Source organism: Sander vitreus, chromosome 5, assembly GCF_031162955.1.
Source record: "Sander vitreus isolate 19-12246 chromosome 5, sanVit1, whole genome shotgun sequence".
Classification (NCBI taxonomy): Eukaryota; Metazoa; Chordata; class Actinopteri; order Perciformes; family Percidae; genus Sander; species Sander vitreus.
In genome coordinates, this window is record NC_135859.1 from 18942026 (window position 1) to 18965659 (window position 23634).

At 39.2% G+C, this 23634-nt stretch overlaps 2 protein-coding genes across 4 annotated transcripts; both read left to right on the forward strand.

Moving 5' to 3' along the window:
• The first annotated feature begins 2083 nt into the window (after window positions 1–2083).
• LOC144518293 (G-protein coupled receptor-associated protein LMBRD2B-like) lies at window positions 2084–11927 on the forward strand. Its single transcript, XM_078250845.1, has 18 exons — window positions 2084–2183; window positions 3509–3726; window positions 4005–4114; window positions 5236–5334; window positions 5475–5642; window positions 5745–5955; window positions 6130–6204; window positions 6350–6454; window positions 6556–6739; window positions 7865–8046; window positions 8245–8378; window positions 8639–8744; window positions 8925–9022; window positions 9854–9957; window positions 10321–10367; window positions 10490–10598; window positions 10841–10931; window positions 11059–11927. The coding sequence occupies exons 2-18, from the start codon at window positions 3553–3555 to the stop codon at window positions 11120–11122; spliced, it is 2061 nt and encodes a 686-aa protein (XP_078106971.1). The 5' UTR covers window positions 2084–2183; window positions 3509–3552; the 3' UTR covers window positions 11123–11927.
• Window positions 11928–13277: 1350 nt separating this feature from the next.
• On the forward strand, window positions 13278–22048 carry golm1 (golgi membrane protein 1). 3 transcript variants are annotated; one of them, XM_078250852.1, is made up of 11 exons: window positions 13278–13482; window positions 15061–15202; window positions 16101–16280; window positions 16486–16540; window positions 16654–16756; window positions 16948–17071; window positions 17691–17853; window positions 18091–18303; window positions 18418–18582; window positions 18814–18912; window positions 19275–22048. In XM_078250852.1, the coding sequence occupies exons 2-10, from the start codon at window positions 15074–15076 to the stop codon at window positions 18909–18911; spliced, it is 1230 nt and encodes a 409-aa protein (XP_078106978.1). In that variant the 5' UTR covers window positions 13278–13482; window positions 15061–15073; the 3' UTR covers window position 18912; window positions 19275–22048. The 3 variants fall into 3 exon arrangements, with proteins under 3 accessions (XP_078106978.1, XP_078106979.1, XP_078106980.1); XM_078250853.1 differs by having other exon boundaries at window positions 17694–17853; XM_078250854.1 differs by lacking the exon at window positions 15061–15202.
• The last annotated feature ends 1586 nt before the right edge of the window (window positions 22049–23634 follow it).

Consider the following 23634-nt stretch of genomic DNA (forward strand, 5'->3'; position numbering starts at 1 on the left):
ACCGATGGAGTGCCTTCTCCAGGTAGGGAATGAGTCCTTACCCCAAGTGAAGGAGTTCAAGTACCTTGGGGTCTTGTTCGCGAGTGAGGGGACAATGGAGCGGGAGATTGGTCAGAGAATCGGCAGAGCAGGTGCGGTATTACATTCAATTTATCGCACCGTTGTGACGAAAAGAGAGCTGAGCCAGAAGGCAAAGCTCTCAATCTACCGGTCAGTTTTTGTTCCTACCCTCACCTATGGTCATGAAGGCTGGGTCATGACCGAAAGAACAAGATCCAGGGTACAAGCGGCCGAAATGGGTTTCCTCAGGAGGGTAGCTGGCGTCTCCCTTAGAGATAGGGTGAGAAGCTCAGTTATCCGTGAGGAGCTCGGAGTAGAGCCGCTGCTCCTTTGCGTCGAAAGGAGCCAGTTGAGGTGGTTCGGGCATCTGGTAAGGATACCCCCTGGGCGCCTCCCTAGGGAGGTGTTCCAGGCACGTCCAGCTGGGAGGAGGCCTCGGGGGAGACCCAGGACTAGGTGGAGGGATTATATCTCTAACCTGGCCTGGGAACGCCTCGGGATCCCCCAGTCGGAGCTGGTTAATGTGGCCCGGGAAAGGGAAGTTTGGGGTCCCCTGCTGGAGCTGCTACCCCCGCGACCCGACCCCGGATAAGCGGATGAAGATGGATGGATGGATGGATGTAAACGTTTAAAGTAAGTAGTACTACCTTGAAGTTATATGACTTCACCAGATGCATTTATGTTTTAGCGACATTGCGCCGTAATTTCCCAATTCAGAATTAACACGTCACCAAAATGTAAGTCTCACAGACAAGATATGGTAGGTTCAACATGAATTTCAATTCATGAATACAAAAATGATTTTGTATCATTTTAATGTAACTAGCATAACCAAATTCTCTTAAAAGATTGTTTGGGTTTAATGTGGTGAAAGATGCCGAAAAAGATAACATAGCAGGAAATAGTTTAGCTAATTATATTAAATATATACAAACATTAAACATTTTTAGACTTATGTGATCAGTGTTAAAAAAAAAAAGAAAAAAAAAAGTAAGACGAGATTCAACTTTACACCCTGTCCCAAATTAGTTTCTTTGTAAAACGCCAATGTTAAAAGTAAGTAGTACTACCTTGCATTTACTCTGGTCTCATGTTATCTGCATTTCAACCTGAGCTCAAAGCTTTGTACTATGGATTTTACTTATTGTTATATACAAACATGAAACATTTTTAAACCTTATGTCATCTGTGATCTATGTGATATTAATATAGCTTTTAAAATTATATTGTAAATAGTTCTAACTTGAAGTATGTAAAAAGTAAGTAATACTACTCTGGTGTCATGTTATCTGCATTTCAACCTGAGCTCAATTATTTATAATAATAATCAATTATACAACGCAGTAGGCAACTGACAACTTTGTCTAAATATTTGATGGTCTTTTATATATTATTATATATCACTTAAGAGCAGAAACTAAGAATTTAAGACCACCAGCGTTTTATCCTGTAACAGTATCAGTGAAAAGACTCTGAAGGGCGTTGAAACGACAACTATGATTACATCAAAACTCTGACTCAAACAAGGTTCTTGTTATTTACTATTTTATTTTAAATGTGTGGTATATTTTATATAGCCTGTATTACTGCTCTGTAGCTTGGGAATTTCACAATAAAGTCTGATATTACATCATCATTTATTTGTTGAATATATTTTGAATTTGAATCTGAATTATAATGCAGTGAAGTAAAAAGCCTCAGAACTGTAGTGCAGTAAAATTATAAAGTAGCAGAACATGGAATACTCAAGTCAAGTAGCTCAAAACCTCAAAACGTGAGTAAATGTAGGCTACTAGTTACTTTCCACCACTGTTCACATATAGGTTACACAATATTTTGCAATATACTGTAGGCTATGCTTTTTCGTGGTACTATATGGCAATAAGGGTCCCATCTATGGGTCCCAGTCGGGTCAGAGGTCCCAGTGCCTGGTTTCCTGTTTGAGACGTCATTACTCGCCTACGTTACCCACAACTCCTTGCTGCGCCGTGTGGATGTTACGTAATGTAGTTTCAAAGGTTGTGTACATTTGTCGGACTACACGTCTGAGGAACATAATGTGACAGTAAATTCAGACAGTTAAACGCTTTATAAGCTTCAGCCTGAGAGAAGAAACTCAAAAGGTAAGAAGCACTTCTTATAATTTTTGGAATAACAGACTGTTTTCCACCGAGTTAATCTTAACGTTAACCGGCCACGATGTAGCTACATCAACAATCCGAGTGCTTTTTGTTGTTAGGTGACCACGGTGCATGGGTGACAGAACTCGTGAAATTATTTAGCGGTCACCACAATTCAACTAAACTGTAAAAAAAAATATATATATATATAAAAAAATTCGACTACATTAGGCTACATTTGAGATGGTTGCTAGAAAAAAAGGAAACTATTGCTTTAACAGATTAGGCTAAACGCCTAAAGAACATATTTTTGTAGGAACATTTTGAACCACCCTATTTTTTATTAGGCTAACTTACTGATTAAGTGTCATTTTCTAAACACTGTTTGGCCATACTTTATGTTTTAATTGTTCTAAGGTCAAAGTACCAGATTTTAAAGGGACACTGCTGTGTGTTAGCAAAGTTTACCTCTTTATTACATCAAATTTTTTTTATGTACCATTTTCAAAAGCATGCTGTTGAGTTTTAGGCTTGTGGATATACATTTCTATCATTACTTTGATCCATTCATTTCTTTACCTCGTGGAAATCAATAACACTCTTGAGCTTTGTAATTCATCACAGTGAACATCAAGTCTGCATCAGTTGTCCTCATAGTAACATTATTGTTGTTTGGCACTGCACTTTAAATGCAAATTTAAAAATATTGCACTACATTGGGCCACAGAGTCTGCTAACAGATTTTCACATTTTACAGATTTTAATAAAAAGTCTGTAACAATAGATATATTCAAGTTTCTAAAACATAAGAGCATTATTTGCAGAATGATTAGCTCTAGGTGTAATGTAGTCTCCCATTGCCAGACCTGTGTCAGCGTTGGGGTATGGTCTGGCTACACAGCCTATCTATTCTGGGATAGGGAAAAAAAACCCGCTTAGGCTCGTTTGTCCAATCACAACCGTCCTGGGTAGCGCTAAGCCCTGATAACGGAGATAGCGAGAAGGGAGGGACGCAATGGATATCAGGCTTTATCCCAGAAATGTACATCCGTTGGTTGAGACAGACTAGCTATAATGTAAAGTATATGACATTTGTAGTAAATGGGCTAAAACATGCAAAGCCACTCGTATGGTCCTTTTAATTTTTTTTCTTATTTTTCCCTCATTTGTTCTTTCATTTCCCCCTGCTCTCTCCCTCCTCACCTTATTACTGTATCATGTATGTGTTTTGCGCTAAGTGTTCAGGTCATACTGTTTCTCCCTTTTGTCCAACAGATAAGAGCTTATATCCAATCAGTTTGTCTCTGTTTATTTCTTTCCCCCTCCAGTGTATTATTATGAGTTCCTGATGTCTGTCTGTTGACTCATCACTATGAGTGGTGCTGCGCTGGCTGTTGTGGTTGTAGTTGTTTTCCTCCTGGCCCTCTACCTCCTCCAGCGTTATGGAGACTTGCGGAGGCAGCAGCGGATGGTCCTGTTGGGAACGCTGCTGTCCTGGTACCTCTGCTTCCTCATCGTCTTCATCCTGCCACTCGACGTCAGCACGGTATGAAACCATTGCAGCAGTTTAAAGTGCGTGTCAACATGAGGTCTTTTGCCTTGGTAACCATAGTTGTTTGGATTTTCTCAGGATAACAACAGGATCAATGGGATGAGAGTTTGTTTATGTTTCTGAGAATAGTCTGTGTGTCAGTGAGATTGAGCTCTGTGTGTTTATTTATCTCTCCTCAGCATGTTACCTGTACCTTTGTAATGTGATGAATAGGAATAGGCTTCTTCATGGAGTGTGTTTGCCTCACTGTGTAAACTCTGCTCCTCTTTTAGACCATCTACAAGCAGTGTATTCTTGACAATGCAAACCACCCTGCTCCTGTAACTCAAGCAAGACACACTAATCAGACAGACAGCAACTCCTCTGTTTATCCAGCTGTCAGGTAAATAAGATAACATTTGATTTTTTTGGCAAATAATGTAATCCTTCAGATTGTGTTCCAAGGCCAACCAACATGATGCAAAATGTATATTCTTTTGGCTAAGTAAAAGTATGAAAACAAATATTATTTAGTCATTGCATGTCGATTCAGAAGTTATCAACATCCAAGCTGCATGAGTTTGGACAGTTTTGACCTATAACCTAAGTTGAGTTGATTTTCCATTGCTTGAAATCACAGAAACTAATCTTTCTTTCATAGCATTACATTTAGCATAGGCTTTAGTCTCAGCAGCATGTAGTATTATACACTCCTCTTTCTACTGCTTTGTAAGTTTAATGTTGTCAAACTGTGTAGATTGAATAATTAATGACCCCACATTGCAGCATGGTGGCTCAGTGGTTAGCACTTCTGCCTCACAGCAAGAAGGTTCTGGGTTCTGGGCCTTTCTCCCCGTGTTTGCGTGGGTTTCCTCCGGCTGCTCCGGTTTCCTCCCACCATAAAGACATGCATGCTGGGTAACTAGGACTACAGTTGAAAATTAGCCGACTGGCTAACACTGGCGCATTTACAGAAATGTTTATTGATGTGCATTGTCCTAATCAAAATAAATAAATCTACATCAAAAGCCATGGAAAGAATAACCGATAACAGTCCGGTTGTGGCCATGTTCTTTTGAAAGTGTTTCTTTAGACCATAGGTTTTGAACTTTCAAACTGGGTTGGAAAACATTTTCAAGGGTTTCCGCTTCTAAAAACAAGATATACGTATATATGGTATTGACTTAAATGTCTGATAGTTCTGCTTCCTCCCCAATATAATAAAATGGAAAGAAATCCCAATTATTTACTTGTGCTCACGGCATTGAAAAATTACAATTATGAAATTGTCTTTTCATAAACAGTACCCCTTTTGATCTGGGTCTACTCAATTTTTAGTGATACTACTTCATATTGGAGAGTTTTTTTCAGATAAATGCGTTAAAACTAAGTGTCAGATTTTAACATGTCTGACTTTGGTGACACTGAGTGTTAGTATTCAAAAAAGAGAGTGGTAGACCGCTATGCACATCACTACAGTTCAAAGTGTGTTCTTGCAACTGTGCCACTGTATGTGTGTTACAGTATGCCAAAGGTTTGTGAGGAACCATGGAGTTATATCCCAGATGGCATCCTACCAGTGTTGTGGAGAGTTGTATACTGGACATCCCAGTTTCTTACCTGGTAAGATACTCACACACTCTGTCACTTACTCCAACTGAGACTATAACTGCTGTATGCTCCACCTTTGTTAATGAACATAATTGTGTTTTATTATATTTACTCGTGTGTTTGTGTGTGTGTGTGTGTGTGGGAATAAACAGGCTGCTGTTGCCCTTCATGCAGTCTTACGCACGATCGGGATCTTTCTCCAGAGTTGGAAAGATTAAGACAGCTCTCATTGAAAATGCTATCTATTATGGCACCTACCTCCTTATCTTCATCTCTCTGCTCGTGTACGTGGCTGCTCACCCACAGTGGCAACTCACATGGTAAGTCAAATGTACCTCACTCACTTGTGGAGTAAAGTTGTTTTTGGTTATGTTTTCGAAGCTGGTATTATGTCAGCAGATTTATCTGTAAAACTTGTGCAGGACAGAGCTCCAGACCATCGGCATTACAGCCGCCAACACTTGGGGCCTCTTCCTTCTGGTGCTGTTGCTAGGCTATGGCCTGGTGGAGATCCCGCGTTCTTATTGGCTCTCATCTTCCCACGGTTACCTGCTGGCCAAGACCTACTTCAAGGCAGCAAAAATGGCTACTGAGAAGGCATCGGCTGAGGAGAACCTAGCAGATGTTATGGAGGTGACATATTATATAAAATTCTGTGCTGTAAGATTATTACGAAAATAGATTCCAGCAGGTGCTAAATCTGAAAGTGTTTAGGGAATATTTCAACAGACTGCATATAAAAAAAAAATTAAAAAAATCCAAACTTTTTTTCCTTACTTTCACCAAAAAAATATTTCTTATAATCAGGAGGTGGCAGGCATCCATGGATCTGTTAGGTACAACCACTGTCTCAGGAAGTGTGTAGACACTATTATTACAAAGGTAAGAAATACCGAGGCTATTTGTTCATTAGATTAAATTCAGTAAAGTTTTTTTCATGAGTAAGTCCAAAGTTTAATGTTGCATTTACAGTTTTTACAGTCAGGCTCTATGGGACAGTCTTCATCTGAGTGTCATCTCATTTCAGTGTCCCACTGAGTACCAAGAGGAGATGGGAACAAATGTGGAAAGCTCTTGTGGTGAACAGAATGCCCTTCCCACCAAAAGAGGCCTGATTAAGCTTCATAAAAAAGTAATTATTATTTTTAACATTCTACTGTGGTTTTAAAGGATATAATGCAAAAATATGACAGTGTATGTGTGAATAATATTTTTTGTGTGCGTGTGTTTCAGGTAATCTCTGCAGTGCAGAGACACGGTCAGACTCAGGTACAGTGGTCCATCTTGTTAGACCAGGCCTTTCATCTAGAAGATGTAGCTGAAAGCCAGAGCAGCCCGGTCCGACACTTCAACCACAGCTTCCCCTCAGTACGCCACCACAGCTGGATCTATCGCTTCATCTTCACTCCTACTGTGGGTGAGTTCAGTCAGTACTAGGGTTTAATCCCGGGAGACGGGATTCCCGAGAAATCTGATCAAGACTATTTCCCGATTCCCGGGAAAGGTTATGACGGGAAACAGGAAATAAAATGAAAAATGCAAGGAGTGCGCGTCTATTGTTGTCATACGGTAACGTTGATGCAGGCGACGGTGCCGTACCATAGCTACGGTAATACAGGCTCACTAAATTCATTCAGCTGCAACAGTTGTTTGAAGCTCTTAGTACTATTCAGGCTACATCCATGGAGGTGGAGAGAGCGTTTTTCAATCTGCGGCCAATTTATCACGAAAATCCGAAACTGCCTGAGCACAGAGTCTATCGAAGCTCTCTGCTTCTTGAAAGCACACTTCCAGAAGAAAAAGAAAGAAGGGCAGGGTGAGAATGCATTGTAAACTGTAAAAAGAAATATGTTATCTAAGTTGTCACAAGTTCAATGCAATGCTGATATTGCTTTCTTCAATTCAGTTTTACATAGGCCTATGGCCCTGTCTTTTTGCAGTGCACAGTTGTACATTTCTGTGGGTCGTTTTCTTTAATTTAGTTGAACTTGTATGTGTTTAAAAGAGAAATATGCCTGCCTTGCCCTAATAAAGAAATATTTGGTTAACTTTGAGTGATTATTCCCGTTTGCAGCCGCTTACAAATCTCAACAGCCACAGAATGGATTTTGTTTAACAGAATGGTTTAGGAATCATTCAATGGTTTACTTTAGCAGATTTCGTTAGTTTTTATAATGGAGTTCTGTAAAATATTGGTTTTATAAGGGTTGCCTATGCATTTCATAATTAGCGCTGCAGCAGATGTCACGCATGCAGCTCACTAATTTACTAATGTCACACTTTAGAGAAAGAACTTTGTTCTTTACTGGACCTTTAATATCCTGTTGGTGTTACTTTCACCCCTTTTTGAAATGTATTTCTACAACTGATCAAACTTCTCAGTTGTGACAGTGGTTCCTTTCTAACCTGAATGTTGCTATTTTTGTATTCCAGTCATTCTGGTCTTCTATTAAGTATGAATAGATAATGCCCTTAACTATCTGCTTAAATAGATAGGTGTACACTATTCTCTGTGTGTGATGTGTGTGTCTGTGTGTGTCAGAGTGGTACTGGGAGTGTGTGTTCAGGCAGGGTTTCTACAGGCTGCTGGCAGTTCTCCTGTGTCTACTCTCAACAACAGTTGTTTGGTCCGAGTGCACCTTCTTCAGCACACACCCTGTCCTCTCCCTCTTCGCTGTCTTTGTTCAGATGGCGGAAAAACAACACAACTACATTTGTATTGAGGTGGGCACATATTGAGTGATGCGCACACACACAACAAACATGAGCTTCATTAAGCAAGAACACACTCAACAAAAACACACAGCGCCCACAGCCTGCAGAAAAATCCATCCAAGTTTTGACAATATCTAATCCATCCAACACTATATTGAGCTAGCTAATCTGCCCTCTCTCTGTACTTGTTTTGTTTCTTTCCACCAGATGGCGTGCTTTGTCAGTATCCTCTTCCTGTGTGTCTGTGTCTACTCCACAGTGTTCAGGATACGAGTTTTCAACTACTATTACCTGGTGCCACATCACCAGACTGATGCTTACAGCCTGCAGTTCAGCGGCATGTATGTTACTCATGAAAGTCATAATACAAGAGATAATAATAATAATAATAATAATAATAATATATAATAGGTGTAAGAGGCATTCTGGAACATATTTGTTAGTTTGGTCAAAACATCAGCTGAAACTCGAGCACCTTTTACAGTAAACAGAATTATAGGGCACTATTTCAATAGAAGATCACAGTCTGCTCTTTTCACATTTGGTTGAACTCCTGTATTATGATATTGGGTTTCTTCTCTTTGTTTTCTTTGCCTCTCAGGTTGTTTTGTCGTCTGACCCCTCCTTTATGCCTCAACTTTCTGGGCCTGATTCACATGGACTCCGCTATCTCACACCAGGACAGAATACAGACATCCTACACCTCTGTGGGTCCCACACAAACATGCACAAACCAACACATACACAGATAGTCTTACTAACAGAGACATATAATGCACCCTCATTCAAGTGCATGTTTACAGAAAATGTATGTAGAAATGTCAAATTGTCTTTGCATTCAAACCAAATGGATTGATGCGATGTTCCTCTTTCTTTCCCTCTATCAGATCATGGGTTCTATGCGTGTGCTATATTTCATATCTGATGGGTTCTACATCTACTATCCCATGCTGGTATTGCTACTCTGCTTTGCCACTTTTTACAGGTAAGCCAATAACCACTAACAACTAAATACTATTTTTATCAATTTGATATACATAGTGTAGTTTTGTTTATATATATTAGCTTATTACAGATATATCGGTATCAGTGTATGTGTATATATGTAGATCGATAAGTAACATTCCATACTTACCGTTTGTCCATTAGAGAGCACTGACAGCTTCTGACAGGTTTTTTAATTGTAAAATATCCCACTTAGTATGTATCTTGGTCACAATTCTTTAAATAAACAAATCTAAAGGGACCCATATCAAGATTGTTTGTTTATGTTTTAAAAATGTACTATCGGCCAATATATAATTTTTTTAACTTTTAAATATTATGGTACAGTATCAGTTGGGCTACAATACTTATGATAATATAAATGGGGAAATAACTTCATTTAGCTTTGTGCCTAATGCATTCTCATGCCTATGTTCAGTTAATAATTGTACAAATGTACAACACTATTTTGTCATTATGTGCATCAAGTAGGATTATAAAGAGAAAGGACACTGAAAGTGAGTGTGTGGGCGACCTCTCCTTTGCCTTTCTATACAGTTTTTTGTCCTGCATCTGTAATTAACTGGGGTTGGATGTGTACACACTCCACCTCTTTGGTACAAGTGGGATTCCACTCATGTATAAGTTTGCCTATACTGTCCATGTAATCCCCCTCTGATATGATCAATGTGATCAACTGATATGATATGATATGATGAAGCTTGTTGGATAACAGATCAATACTGAACAGAAAGTCTGTGGGGAATGGGTCTGCTCAGAGAAACACGTCTTTTTAATGCAGCACATTGTAATTGTGTGTCTGGGTTTGTAGCCTGGGCTCTCGCTGTTTGAACCTCCTCGGCTTTCATCAGTACATCACTGACGATCACCTGACCTCTGACCTGGTGGATGAAGGCAGGGAACTCATCAGAAGAGGTAGTTTCATTTCAAATTCAATCACTCACGATTTCTGATGTATCTGCTCAAAAGTGCAGTATTTGTTTTGCCTCTTTGATTAACTTTACAAAAATAAGCCACATTATTGCAGACCTGATTATTTATTTCTTCCTCTCTTGTCTCTAAACTTAATTGGTAGTTATTAGATCAAACAGGTTACTTCACTGGTTAATTATTTTAATTTTCCTATTTATTTATTTATTTATTTATTTTACCTCAGTTTACATTAAGTTGTTGTATTTGTATCTGAAAGTCGTCATTATTTGTTGACTCACTGTACTTTTATTTAAACAAATTGCACATGCTTTTATACAATATTGACTACAATTTGTTCTTTTGTAGAAAGACGAATAAAACAGAAGGCTGAGGATGGAGAAAATCGAAGATGGGTTAGAAATGGTTATTCTGTCAAATCATTTATCTTACAATTTTCTAAGAAGCCAAGAAACTCAATTTGTTGGCTCACTGGTTCTACTGGTTTGTGTTAAGTGTGTTTTGTTTTCTGTTTCAGGCCTGGAGGGAGCGGTATGGAGTCCAGGGGGCTACTGGGCGGACCAGAGCTGGTTACACTCAGCTGAATGATAACCAGAGCAGCCCTGTCACAGAGATCAACAATAGTGGTAGGGATCAAAGAAGACTAGTATAACCATGGAAAAAAAATATATATTTTTGTGTTGCTCTCAGCTATGAAAACTAATATGGCAAGACGTTCACAACAGGGGCTCAGTAGATCGCTTGATTTCATATTTCATGCTTGTTTGTATTAGAGTTTGTTCATTACCACTAGACTCTCACTTATATCCATCAAGAGGTCTGCCTGCTTACAGTACACACTAAAAACAGAGCTCTCTGTTATTCTCAGTTATCCCATTCACCAGAAGAGATGGGGAGGAGGAGGAGCAGAGATGCTTACTGCAAGATAACTTCAGTGATGAAGGTTCACCAAACAGAAGGTATACATTTTTTTTTTTTTTGCAAAATGAATTGAACATGGGTGTTTAATAGGCTGAATAAGAATGAAACAGGCTTCATTATTCTATAAATATAATATATCCTGTCTCTCTTTGTCTGACACTGTAGAGCCACAGGAGGACGTTACCTGTCTGTGTCACCTTCTCAGACAGGCATCTTTGACGATGTTTGATAGACAAAAGACATGGAGGGAGAACAACAAAAAGCTAATACATGCTGGAATCTGGGGAAAAAAAGTACTAAAGACTTCTTGAGTGAAGTATTAATGCAAAGAATTATACAGTATCTCAGGAAATAAAGAGGAAGATAATGTATCTGAGACATGGACATACAATCACTAACAATCATTATTAACTGAAAGAGAATACTGTGATTAACCTGTTTGTGCACAGCCAAACCCTTTTTGATGTATTTTTGATATTGCCTTTCAAACAATATTGTTTTACAAGTGTAGATTGATGGATGAAGGACATGAATGGCACAGTTATGCACCTGCACATGATACACAAGGAAATGTATTGCTGTCTGAATATTTCACCATAAGAGTTGACATATTTTATTTTTTAATTAAATATCTGTGAAAACACTGAAACAAAAACAAGTTGAAACTGAATCATGTCACAAAGAGAAGATATCAACAGTGTAACGTATTTCTTGTTGGATATTTTGTACTCTAAGAAATGACTTTGTTTGTATGTAATTTAGTCTACAAATACCTATTATTTTCTGTATGCATATTTTGTCTTTATGTTTTGTATGGTGTGTCTACCATGATAATGCAATTCAATTTAAGTTAACCCATTTATGCAATCTTCATTAGATTATGAGTGACTTAAATGTGATGCACCAGCATCTTCAGTGTTTGCATTATTTGTTTTTTGATATCATAAAAAGTAGTTGGGACAAATGTCTCAAAAGCTAGTATGAATAACAAATAACCTTCGCTTTCAGGTAAGATTAAATGAAAAGTAAAAGTGTTTTGATGGGGGTTTTTTTTATTGAAAAACATCCTTTTTTGACAATTATTTAACATAAATTACATAACATTATTTGTTTTACAGTTTTGATAATGTCTGGTTTGATTGTTAATATTCCGTAATGAGTTGACAAGTCGAACAATCAAAATAGCGATTGCAGCAGCAATTAATGCAATACTTTTGCTATAGAAACCACTCTTACAGAAGCACTTTCTACAGGAAATGTGTAAGGGATAATCACCTCAAGGCAGGGCAATAAACAGTTTGATATGCCCGGCTTGTGGACGGCTTACCGCCCGAGACGAACTGTTTTTTTGCCCTGCCTTGAGGTGATTATCCCGTTTATTCTACTTCTTGCTTGCCAACATATTGAAACAATTCAAATACTTTAATAATTATGCTTTTTCTTATTCGTATTACATGCTTATTAAATGTATACTCTGAGTTTATCTCCCTCAAAAAGTAGTCCCCTTTAGAACTACGGTGAATAACGTTAGCTCAGCTGTAGCTAATTAGTTTCTATAGCAACCACAGTCCGGGTCAGTTGTCACTGTCAGTCTATCCTTCTGGTGGCTCTTCCACTCGGTGAAAACCTTGATAGCAAAGGCAGTTGCCTTTTTCGTGTTTGATTCAAGGGCCCCGTCTTCAATTGTACGCAGCTCCTCATCTGTCAGATCTCGGAAACGGGTACCCTGGACCTTGTCTTTTTCTTTTGTCATTCCGTCGTCCTCGTCGCTCTTTAACCAGTCCTCAAATGTCTTCCCTCCTCCAAATATATTAAAATTGACAATGAAACATTACAGTGTTTTAAAAATGGACGAATAACGTTAGCTCAACTGTCGCTAACGTTAATTAGTTTCTATAGCAACCACACAAGGCTGCATCTGATCACTAACGTTAGTTTAATAACGTAGTTGCTACATTGTATCTCGCTTGCGAAACTATGTATCGACTGACCCTCCGATAGATTTCCGACACATTTTAGAAACTTTTTTTAAACAAGGTTTATTTTTACAATGGACCTCATGTTTGAAATTTCTGTGATAGAAAAAAAATACAAGCGGCTTATTGATCTACTATTTGATGACGCTGTGCTCAGTCAGCGGGCAACCTGCCGGGTTAATGCCCTCCTCCCAGCCAATCAGAATCAAGCATTCTTAAACGAAGTAGAATAAATGGAATTAAATTTATTTTAGTGAAATAATGGTCTACCCAAAACGCCATTTTCCTACAGCAGGCAGAGGCTGAGGCAGTATGCTGTATGTTTATTTCTGCTGTCAAGTTCTGCATTTTAACATTGGGGTTGACTCCCTTTCAGAGCCATCCTCAAGTGGCCACTCGATGAACCGCAGTTTTTACACTGGCTTCATTTTTCAGCACTGCTTGTTGTCCCAGAGGACACACTGTTTGTATGGCAATCATGGATACGAACTAACTGCCTAGCGGTAATGCGCTGATAATTGCCGGAGAAACGCGACCAGATTGTCAAGTATATCACCAAGTATCAATCCATATACTGGGCTCAACGTTTATTCCTGTTTTGAGTCTCTAGCGGGTAAGTTTAGTAGCTCACGTAAACTGAAAGACTGGCTGCTAGCGTTAACGTTAACTGCTAACGTCAACTGTTAACGTTAGCCTAAAGCTATAACGCTAGCTACTTAATCGCTGTGGAGATGTTGTTTGTGTGTGTGTTTATGTTTTATATCTATGGGCCTGACAATGAAAGACTAACCTAAAGCTAAAGGCAACTGGAGATAAGCTATGTTGCTAACTACGAAAGCGTTATCCTGCAGTAGAGTGCCAACGCTAACGGCAATTGCTTTCAGCATAGCCTCCAATAGTAAGACTTGTCACTAGCTACGCTTAGCTAGCTAACTAGTTCATTAACTTTATTTCTAGGGTTGGCTATTAACATAGCTGGGAGGAGGCCCCGGGGAAGACCCAGGACTAGGTGGAGGGATTATATCTCCAACCTGGCCTGGGAACGCCTCGGGATCCCCCAGTCAGAGCTGGTTAATGTGGCTCGGGAAAGGGAAGTTTGGGGTCCCCTGCTGGAGCTGCTACCCCTGCGACCCGACCCCGGATAAGCGGATGGATGGATGGATGGATGGATGGATGGCTATTAACATTTTTTGAAAAAAAAATGGGATGTGATTTGGTAGCTAACGCCAGATTTTCTGATTTTTATCCCAGTGCTTGTTTGTCATCTGTGCCACCCTTTCCTGTAACATTGCTGCTGTGACAACACAAGGAGTCATGCGTCGACGTTAATATCAACATCACTAACTAGCTTGGTTAATACGTGGCATCGCTTTCTCCTCTGTGAAATCACAATTCTAAGTATTGCCCTGTCTTTATTAACGTTATCTCTTTGTTGTGTTTGATTCAAACCCGCTGTTTACTTTTTTGTATTTAAGTCTATAAAGGTTGCATGAGGTAAATTACGAAGTAGATTATATTTTACTATGTAAGTAATTATTTGCACCTGGGTCTTGCCTGCATTTGCATGATGGGAAGAACCAAGCATGGGTATTCAGGGTTGGGCGTATTAGTTTGCATTGTACATTGCCGCCACCAGGCAATATGAAACTGTACCAGTGAAATGGAAGTATATCAGACTTTGGATCTTGGTACGGGTGAATACCTGTTGTGTTTCAGCACCTATGTGTCTTTGGGAATGTCCTCAGGATCTTGCAGACATTTTAATTGAGTCAGCATTGTTAGAACTGAGGTCTTCTTGCTGCTCCATAGTGTTGCGTATTAGGCAATACAATGTACATGTCTGTCATGAATGCCTTTTTAAAACATGGTCTTGATAAGTGTGCACATAACAACAAAGTTGCTGACACCATGAACATGAGTTTGGTGTGAAATTAGCTGAAGCAGAAGTAGCTCACTGCTACTTGCAGGCCTGACAACAAGCTTTTTACATGTTTAATTTTAATGTTCGACTCCTTAAATGACCTTAGTCTTGTTATCGGCAACAACTGACCTTGTGTCAGCTGACAAATTTCAAATAGTAGATGTAATTCAGGGCTCAAAGACCGAAAGGACTTGTTTAAAACATGCGATTATACAGTTAATAGAAAGTGTGCTGAGTCTGACCCTGGCTGTGGTTTGTGTGTGTGTCTAGTTTGTAGACAGCTATGGGTGGGCTGGGAAATGGGCGTCGTGGAGGAAGATCTCCCCCTCTAATGATTGGCGCTCTAATTGCCTGCATCCTGGTTCTGGGCTTCAACTACTGGGTGTCAAGCTCCCGCAACCTGGAGCTACAGGTAGGTTGATCTATGCGTTTCTGTGAATTTCTAACCATAGTGAACAGTGCAAATATTAACTTAAAAATTTGTGGAAAACCGTAAGTTATTTAAATACTACCTCATGCTCTGGAGTGAACTGTGTGTGTGTGTGTGTGTGTGTGTGTGTGTGTGTGTGTATGTATATGTGTGTATATATATATATATATATATATATATATATATATATATATATATATATATATATATATATATATACACACACACACACACACGTTTTAATGTAGTTTAAAATCATTGTAATCAAAGCATTGAAATCATTACCAATTGATTCATATTTTCTCTCAGAATAGATCTTGCAATGTCAGCTTCTAGTATTTGCCTAAACTGTGTGTGTTTACAGTTCACATGCTGTCTAATGATAAAACAAGTTATTATGAACTGAGGTTTTGGTGCAGATCTGCAATAACAATGCATTCCCTTCTGCAGAAGTTAGATTGGTCTCATCAGTTCCTTATTTGAGCTTCAGTTTTTTCAGGGTTTTGGTTGTGGGAAGGTCTTTTTGTCGGTTATGTTATTTCCTTTTACAACTTTCACAACACATCCTTTAATGCAAGTCACTATGAGCAACTCATTTAACCCATGTCCTTGCTTATTTGTATTGTGAAATAGGAAAATACTTAAAGGCCCAAACATTTCTGCTGTTTTGTAGAAGCCTTTGTACCATTGTTGCTGATCTTTTTTTACTGGGTATAAGTGGCATGAAGAAGAAACTTCCAAAACGCAGCCAGTGTGCTTTATATTTTGTTATTATAATCTGAGTTTCTGTGAATACCCAGTGTTTTTTTTTTTCACTGCTCACCGCACAGTCAGGTCATTACCTGTGTCATTACCCTTTGTCTTTGTGTGTGTGATACAGACTAAGATGTATGAGTTGGAGGGCCAGGTGCGACGTGGAGCAGCAGAGCGAGGAGTAGTGGAGCTGAAGAAGAATGAGTTCCAGGAGGAGATCCTGAAACAGAAGGAGCAGATCACCCACATAGAAAGCCTCTACAAGAGACAGCTCGAAGGATCTCAGAACACCTGCAGCCAGGAGAAGGTGCGCACATACTCCTGTGGGAGTTAAATGATGTCAAAATGAAACGGGGACAAATCAACATTAGACTATAAGTTATTGCCACAGAGGAATTTGGGGCCCTAGATTCACTCACTGTTGTGGTTCACACTAATCTCACACAGTATCAAAGGGAAAATACAAACTGTAAAGCTACTGTAAATATTAATTTTATGTTTTTTGCTTCAAGGGGACACTGCAGCAAAACATTTCCACCAGTACCAAAACCATACAGGAACTCAAAGGTAACTGTTAACCTCTATTTGCATTGCGTTAGAAGCCAACAGAGCTCTGTAGAAAAGTTAGATAATTCAGTTCTTATGTGGCTCTTAATGTCTTGTGTGTGTCTGTACTGTAGGTCATTTAAATCAGCTAAATGATGACCTGGGGAAGCTTCAGAAGGAGCTGCAGAGTTGCCAAGGCAACATCAAAACCCTCAACAACAAACTCACTTATGACATGTAAGAAAAAGATTCCTTTTAATTAATTATATTTATACAGGTTTGTTTAAAAGTAGATCAAGATGCATCTGCATTTATGTTAATTGCAGCCCTCTTAATATGAATAAATTACAATAACCACAACTTATCAGCTGTGTGTGTGTGTGTGTGTGTGTGTGTGTGTGTGTGTGTGTGTGTGTGTGTGTGTGTAGGACCCATTGTCACTCCCAGGTCCTGTCCCAGAAGGAGTTGTGTGAGGAGAGAGTGGCTGCTGCTAAACTGGAAGTTCAGAAGAAAATGGAGACGCTCATCTCTCCTTCAGGTGTCTCTTCACAGGTAAGTTGGCTTTTCTGTTTGACAATGAACCACGTGTAAGGCTGTAAATTATGTTTACTCTGGTGGCGTCTAGAGTCCTTCCACAGATCCGGGATCAGGGCAAAGGGTCAGGGCCAATCAAGCCATTTTGTAAATTGATAAATATTGGACCCATAAACCCGGATCCACTTCTGCAGTGGTCATAAACGCTCCATTGTGCTCAGTTAAAGCCATAGAAGTAAGACTTTATTTCTATGATTAAAACTCTCAAACTGTTCCTCAACGAACACATTTGCATTTCTTTGTAATACAGAAAAACAGCAACCCATCAGGCTTGGTGATGTTCTAACCTAGCTTTTTTGACACCCTCAATTAGTAATTTTTCTGAGTCTCTGTAGCCTGTTTACATGACATTTACAAGTGTGGAAATGGAGTTGATGTTGCACCTGTTTATGTAGCATACTCAAAAGGAAAGGACTGGTCCACTTACAGTAGATGCAGGGCCAGGGCTTCTGATTTTCTGGTCCCCAAGCGTATATAGTAAAATGCTATTGACTGGCTTTGACATTTCTTACTTTTGCAATCATTGTCCTCCCATTGATGACGTAAAGAAATGTAGTATATGATGTTTACTCCTCAGCAGGAAAATGCAGTGGATGGAGCAGCAAAAAAGGACGGACCAGTCCTGACTGGGGTTGATGCAGTTAAAACAGCAACTGTTGTAAGCCACACACCAAGCCTCTCTCAGCCCAAAGGAAATTATCCACCGGAACTACTGACCAATGAGATCATCGTGGACAATGGTAACAAACATGCATGTCCTGGTGGCTCAATCTACTCAACTGAAAAGCATGCGATGACAATAATATTTGTGTATGTACTGTACATACTGTACATCCAATGCATGTTGTGTAGCTCTGCATAACTTTATGTAGACTTATGTAGATTTGCAATAACAAGTGTAGTAGTAATAATAAGTGTACACCCTCACATTGCACTTGCTTCCTGCCTTTGTTGTTTACCATGTCCTGATGCCCCAGTGGACCTGCCTCCAGAGAAGGATCTCTCCAAAGTAGAGTCCCAGTCTGTTCCCTCAGCTGCTGCAGTTAAGCAAGACATTTTGCTACCAGCAGAGGGAGCTGTCAAAACACAGGAGGGTGAGGCAGAGACCAGTGAACCTTTGAAGAATAACCTGACTGAGGATAAAAATGTGGAGGTGATGGATGCTCATGAAGAGGGCACTCAGACAGAAGGTAGAAGGCATGGTTCACTGAAAGCAGTGAACTAGTTTGTTATTCTTATCCAGGCATTCTCAGCGAAGAGGTGCAATTTTAATAAAATGAACAACAATTTGGTCATGTCTCCAGGGGCAGACCCTGGGATGGAAGGCATGCTGATTGGCCAGGTGACGGAAGATGAGACTCCTATTGGTCAGAAACGTGAGGAGCCAGAAGAATATGACGCAGACGAGCAAGTCGTGGGTGGACTCGATTTGGAGAAACAGCAGCAGAGTAAACTGGCTGAAAATATAGGTGTGTGTGTCTTAGAGAATAAAACTGAATGTGTGTGTGTGTGGAGAGCATGAGAGAATAGCCTCAGTCTCCACTTTTGGGTTTATCTAAGTGCAGTTGGCCAGAAGGCCAGAGCTTAGGTTTGAGTGAGGGATAGTTCCTTACTGATACAGATTAAGCAATAAATGCACTGTGCTTAAAAGGGGATTTGTGTGTGCTTCGTGGTAAAAACCACATTGTACCTTCTGATAGACAAGGACATGGAGGAGGAGCTGGCTGACTATAATGGAGATGATGAGAACGAAGGCGAGTTTGAAGCAGACAAACAAGCTGAGCTTGCTCAAATCTGAGGTATACACTGAAACGGACACCAATGTTTTCCTCACTGACAGCCTCACTTTATTGTTCTTCATGTCATAGTATAATATCAACTCAACATGTCACACATTGTAATTGCTAAAAATCACTTCAAGGTTTTAGCAGCTGATCTCCAAGATTGGTCATTATTTATTGGCAGCAGATTGACAACACCTTTGTCCTTGGAACACATTGTTTTAATTTCATTTATATTTTCTTCATGAAAGGTTATGCAGCTTTTTAGATCTTTTACCAGTTAAATGTACGCCTGCTATAGGTGCTGTGCAGCTATATTAATAGAAAATATAAACGCAGGTATGCTTGTTATTAAATCATTTAAAACTTTTTTCTTGCAGGGCTGGAGTCAGAGAAGGAGCCTGCACATGACATAAGAAGCAGCACCCCTTATACACCAGATGGAAATCTCTCTAAAAGGTGCTGACAAACCAAGGATATCGTCGTCGCCCTAGTTTTTGCGGTATGCCACACACCGTCACTACTCTGCGACCCTCGTCTCGGTTGGAATCTGATTGGCTATTATATCATATCATTTATGTGCTAGTTGGCCGTTGACTGTAGTCTTTGTGGTGTGTTCAAGTGTAACTTTTTGGCCAAGACACGACGTGAGAAAACGTGAGGCGATGCCAGAGTCGGCCTTCATCGCCACTAGTTCTTTGCCATCTGCTTGGTGTGTCAGCACCTTTGGAAAGACTTGTTACGTTGTCTGTATAAGAGTAAAAATATTTACGACTTCATGTTCAACTCGCAATATTCTGAAAGAGCCACAGGAAGAAAAAAAAAACTGAAATATGCAAATGTCAGCCCAACATGGTTTCTGATCACATGCATTTAACTGTACACATAAAACACCCAAGGAGGCTTTTATGGTGGTGACTGTGCTTACATTCATTTCCGTATATTTAGTCTAAAGACTTGACACCAGCTTGAAAAATTGAACAGTCCTGGAAATCAGTTGATTTTGATGATGTGATTTAGATGTGTTGTTTATGTTCACGCCATAACTGTAACTATGATGAAACATAAGTGATGATCATGTGTAGACCCTTATAGGGTTATGAGGTGTGAAATGCTGTAGTAAGTGTAAATGATCTAAGTGATCCCGATGATAGAACTCTGCAGCACAGGTTCAACAGCATCTTAAACAACGCCTTAAGTTCCTCCTGTACACAGTCTCTCATAGAAAGGATGCTGACTTCGAGTCAATGGCCAGGACGTTGCACTTTCACATTTTCTCTACAAAAATGTCTGTCAGTGAACGCAAAAGAGGCTTTTCATGACTGGAGCAAATGAAATAAATGTGCTGAGATTCTTGTTACTGCTAAATCCAATTGTGTCATTTCAGTCAAACAGGAAAATGAAAACATCAGCTTCTTTTGATTCCCATGTAGCCAAACATGCTGTAAAAAGTAAGGTTGACTTAATGACATGCCACAAAACAAACAAATTCACCTTGGTTATATACGGATGTAACTCTGTCAGGTATTATACATACAATATATTTGCTGTAACTGGACATTTTTCATCAATGAGCATTTCTGCATCACTTAGTTGATTTGCTTTTGCGTTTTAGTGGCAGCGGGGCTTTCATTCTCAGCTATATTTTCAGACCAAAAAGTCACAAGGTTGAATCTGTACTCAACATTTAGGATCCGTAAGACAGAAAATATTTTGAAACACCAGGGAAATTTGTCATGGTATTAGTAGATCAACAATCTTATTTTATTTGCCTTATTGATTCTGTGTACACCAGTTTTCCCCTACGCTCTGATGTGTCTGACACAGTGGAGGTTGGATGTAGAGCCGGGTACATGTGTACTGATTCTGGACCTTTACTTTGTGGATACTGCCTCTGGTCTGCTGAACTGATGGATTGTATAATTTGTGGAGAGGACATTGACTTGAAACAGGAACCCTGTGCTGTGCTGGGCTCCCGCAATCTAGCAGATGTGAACTACTCCGTAGTTGTGCTAAAATGTATTAGTTCATTCAACTTAAAGCTGCACTAGACTGGAAATTGTTTGGGTGAGCGCAAAACACAAACTTAATATTAGATACAGAAATAACAAAAAGTTAGTCAAATTTTGTGGTGGGATCTTTTGTTGCCTTGTTTTTATACAGAACATTAGCTTCAACGAAGATGAATATTTATTATTATTTATATTTTTTTTTTTTCCATGGAACATTGACTGCTTGAACCCCATGAACAAAAACTCTTATCTTAACACCATACAGGTGTTACCAAAACTTTATCATGCTTATTTTTAGTAGACTATTACTATTATTACATTTTTGACATTAGCTTCCCACCAAAAAGTAAGAAAGGTGGTATAGTACGGTCTTTTCTATGTGTTTCCTGGTAAAATAAGTGTTACTTGATGTCTTGGAAACTTTGAAAACTTAACTGCGATTTAAAAACACGTGTTTGTTATATTGGACATGATAAAGACTAAAATACTGGGAACAACATTTCAGTGCAAAATCAGGTAACTTTTCCTTTTTTAGGAACACAAATTTTTTTTAAAAATAGTGGTTTATGATAAACGTTTTCCAGTGAGTTCATATTGCCTCAAATTTCAAGTTATTGTCCAAAAAAAATTAAACTTTTTTTTATTTTATTATAATTTTATTAAAACTGGGCCATGAGGGCTCATGTTTCACAGTGCAGATGACAGATTAATATGACTAAAATAGATTGATGGAAAGCCTTTGACACAGAGCGTCCAAACCAGTCGCACACCAGCACTCCTGTTTAAATTAACATGGACTCTCATTTATTTCAAAAGTGTCTTTTGTTTCCCCTTTGGTCAATCTCGCAGGAGAAATGGGGTTCCAGATTGTCATTTTATTTTCAATGTTGCCGTTATTCGTTGTTGATTTTGTTGTCTGACACTGCAAAAACTTGGGACAACTACTGCTTTGTTTTGTCAGAAAGCTTTGCTCATTTCTGTACATTTACAAGTCTGTATCTTGAGAGAAAATTGTTTAGAATTTTTATAAGTTGGATTCAACTTTTTTGTTTTCATGTTTGAATGTGAATCATGAAATGTTAATGATTATAGGCTTTATTTATGATCGAAAATAAAAATAGTTTTTATTACCACTATCAAGACATGGTTTCATGTGGCATTTGTTATAATATACTGTCATTTAGAGTAACCAATGGTATAACCCTACCCAATACACACTGAACACTATGTATGTATATGGAAGTAATGGTACAATAAAACAATTATCCACAAGTACACACATAGTGTTCACAAGCATTTAAGAGAACAGGTTTCACCCATTAATCTTGATTACCCAGATCAATTTAAACAGAGGCAAATAAAAACACTTGTTTTCTTTTTGTTTATAAGCCATTGTGAGCATTAAAGTGCTCATATTATGCTTTTTCCCTTTCCTTTGTGTTATATATCTTTTTGTGCACGTTATAGGAGCCCAAAGTCCACCCCAAAGGGACTTACCATCTCCAACAGAAAACACTGTTCACAAACTGCTCCAAACAGCTCTATTGTAGTCCAGCCTTTACTTCCGTGACAAAAGTGCGTCACTTTGTAACACGTTGCTCATCAAAGCCCGTCTATAGAAAGCCTGTTCACTCCCTATTTAGCCCATTGTACCAAATTTGGTTGCAGTTCCACTGGGGGGTGATTGCGGTCCAGTGCAAAATGAATGTGACTCTATGGAGCTAGACGGCTAAATTTGTCTCTTTCGCCCAATTGTCATTGAGAAATCTCAGATTTGATTGTAGTTTTTGCAAGTTCAACATGGCTTATAGGTAAAAAGTTGAATGAACGAGTACTTGTGTCCTTTTGATTTCTTACAGGTTGAGTCGTTGTTGCCCATAACACGCTAGCATTCTGCTAATGAATGCTGATTGGTCAGTGAAGGAGTGATTACGATCGGAGATCCCGCTTGACGGCATCCAAAGCAGAACCAGAATGTCAGAGTGAATATTTCGGCGTGGTCTTTAAAACATTAGCAAACCTCTTTCTAGCACGTGTATTAACAGGGAGAGGCTAACCTGTCAGCGGTGTTGTCGATGCTTCGAGAGAAAGGAAGTGACTCAGAGCTTGCCGTAAAGCAGTATCTCTGGCCGTATGTGTATGACGTTGACATTTTAAAAGGCTTTTACAACAAAAAAAGCAACAAAAAAATCTAAGACCAGCAGTGTGTTTTCTTAGCCTCCCCTTTCAAATGCAACATTCAAATTACTAGACCAAAATTATATCCTGAGAAAAGTGGATTTTGAGGGGTATAGCTCCATAAAGTCCTATTCATTCTGCACTGGCCTGTGAGCGCCCCCTATATGGGACTCTGGTGGACCTGCAACCAGTTCAGAAGCCGGAAGTAACGAGAGAGTGGAACTTCTTCCCTTATTAGAAATTCTTTGACCTCATGCTCTGCAACTGACAAGCTAGCAGTGCTTACTGAGCTACTACGCATGTGCGACTCCCAACAAAGATAAGAACAGAAGTGAGATGTCTCACTCTGTAGCTAAAACGGAGAGCTCACACACAGGGTGAAAAGAGCTGCAGCCATGTGCAGTACAACAAAAATATGGTGTTTTTTTTATTTAAATTAAACCATGTAAACCTGGTACAACCTCTAAATACAATTATGAACCTGAAGATGAGTATAATATGAGCACTTTAATAAATCGTATCAATATATTTTGTAGTTGTATAGTTGCTA

Coding starts and splice junctions, on each gene's coding strand:
- LOC144518293 (XM_078250845.1), top strand. CDS start 3,553: ATGAGTGGTGCTGCGCTGGCTGTTGTGGTTGTAGTTGTTTTCCTCCTG. Junction 5,956..6,129: donor ACCTAGCAGATGTTATGGAG/GTGACATATTAT, acceptor TCTTATAATCAG/GAGGTGGCAGGCATCCATGG. Junction 9,023..9,853: donor TGCTTTGCCACTTTTTACAG/GTAAGCCAATAA, acceptor CTGGGTTTGTAG/CCTGGGCTCTCGCTGTTTGA.
- golm1 (XM_078250852.1), top strand. CDS start 15,074: ATGGGTGGGCTGGGAAATGGGCGTCGTGGAGGAAGATCTCCCCCTCTA. Junction 16,541..16,653: donor AACCATACAGGAACTCAAAG/GTAACTGTTAAC, acceptor TCTGTACTGTAG/GTCATTTAAATCAGCTAAAT. Junction 17,072..17,690: donor CTTCAGGTGTCTCTTCACAG/GTAAGTTGGCTT, acceptor TTTACTCCTCAG/CAGGAAAATGCAGTGGATGG.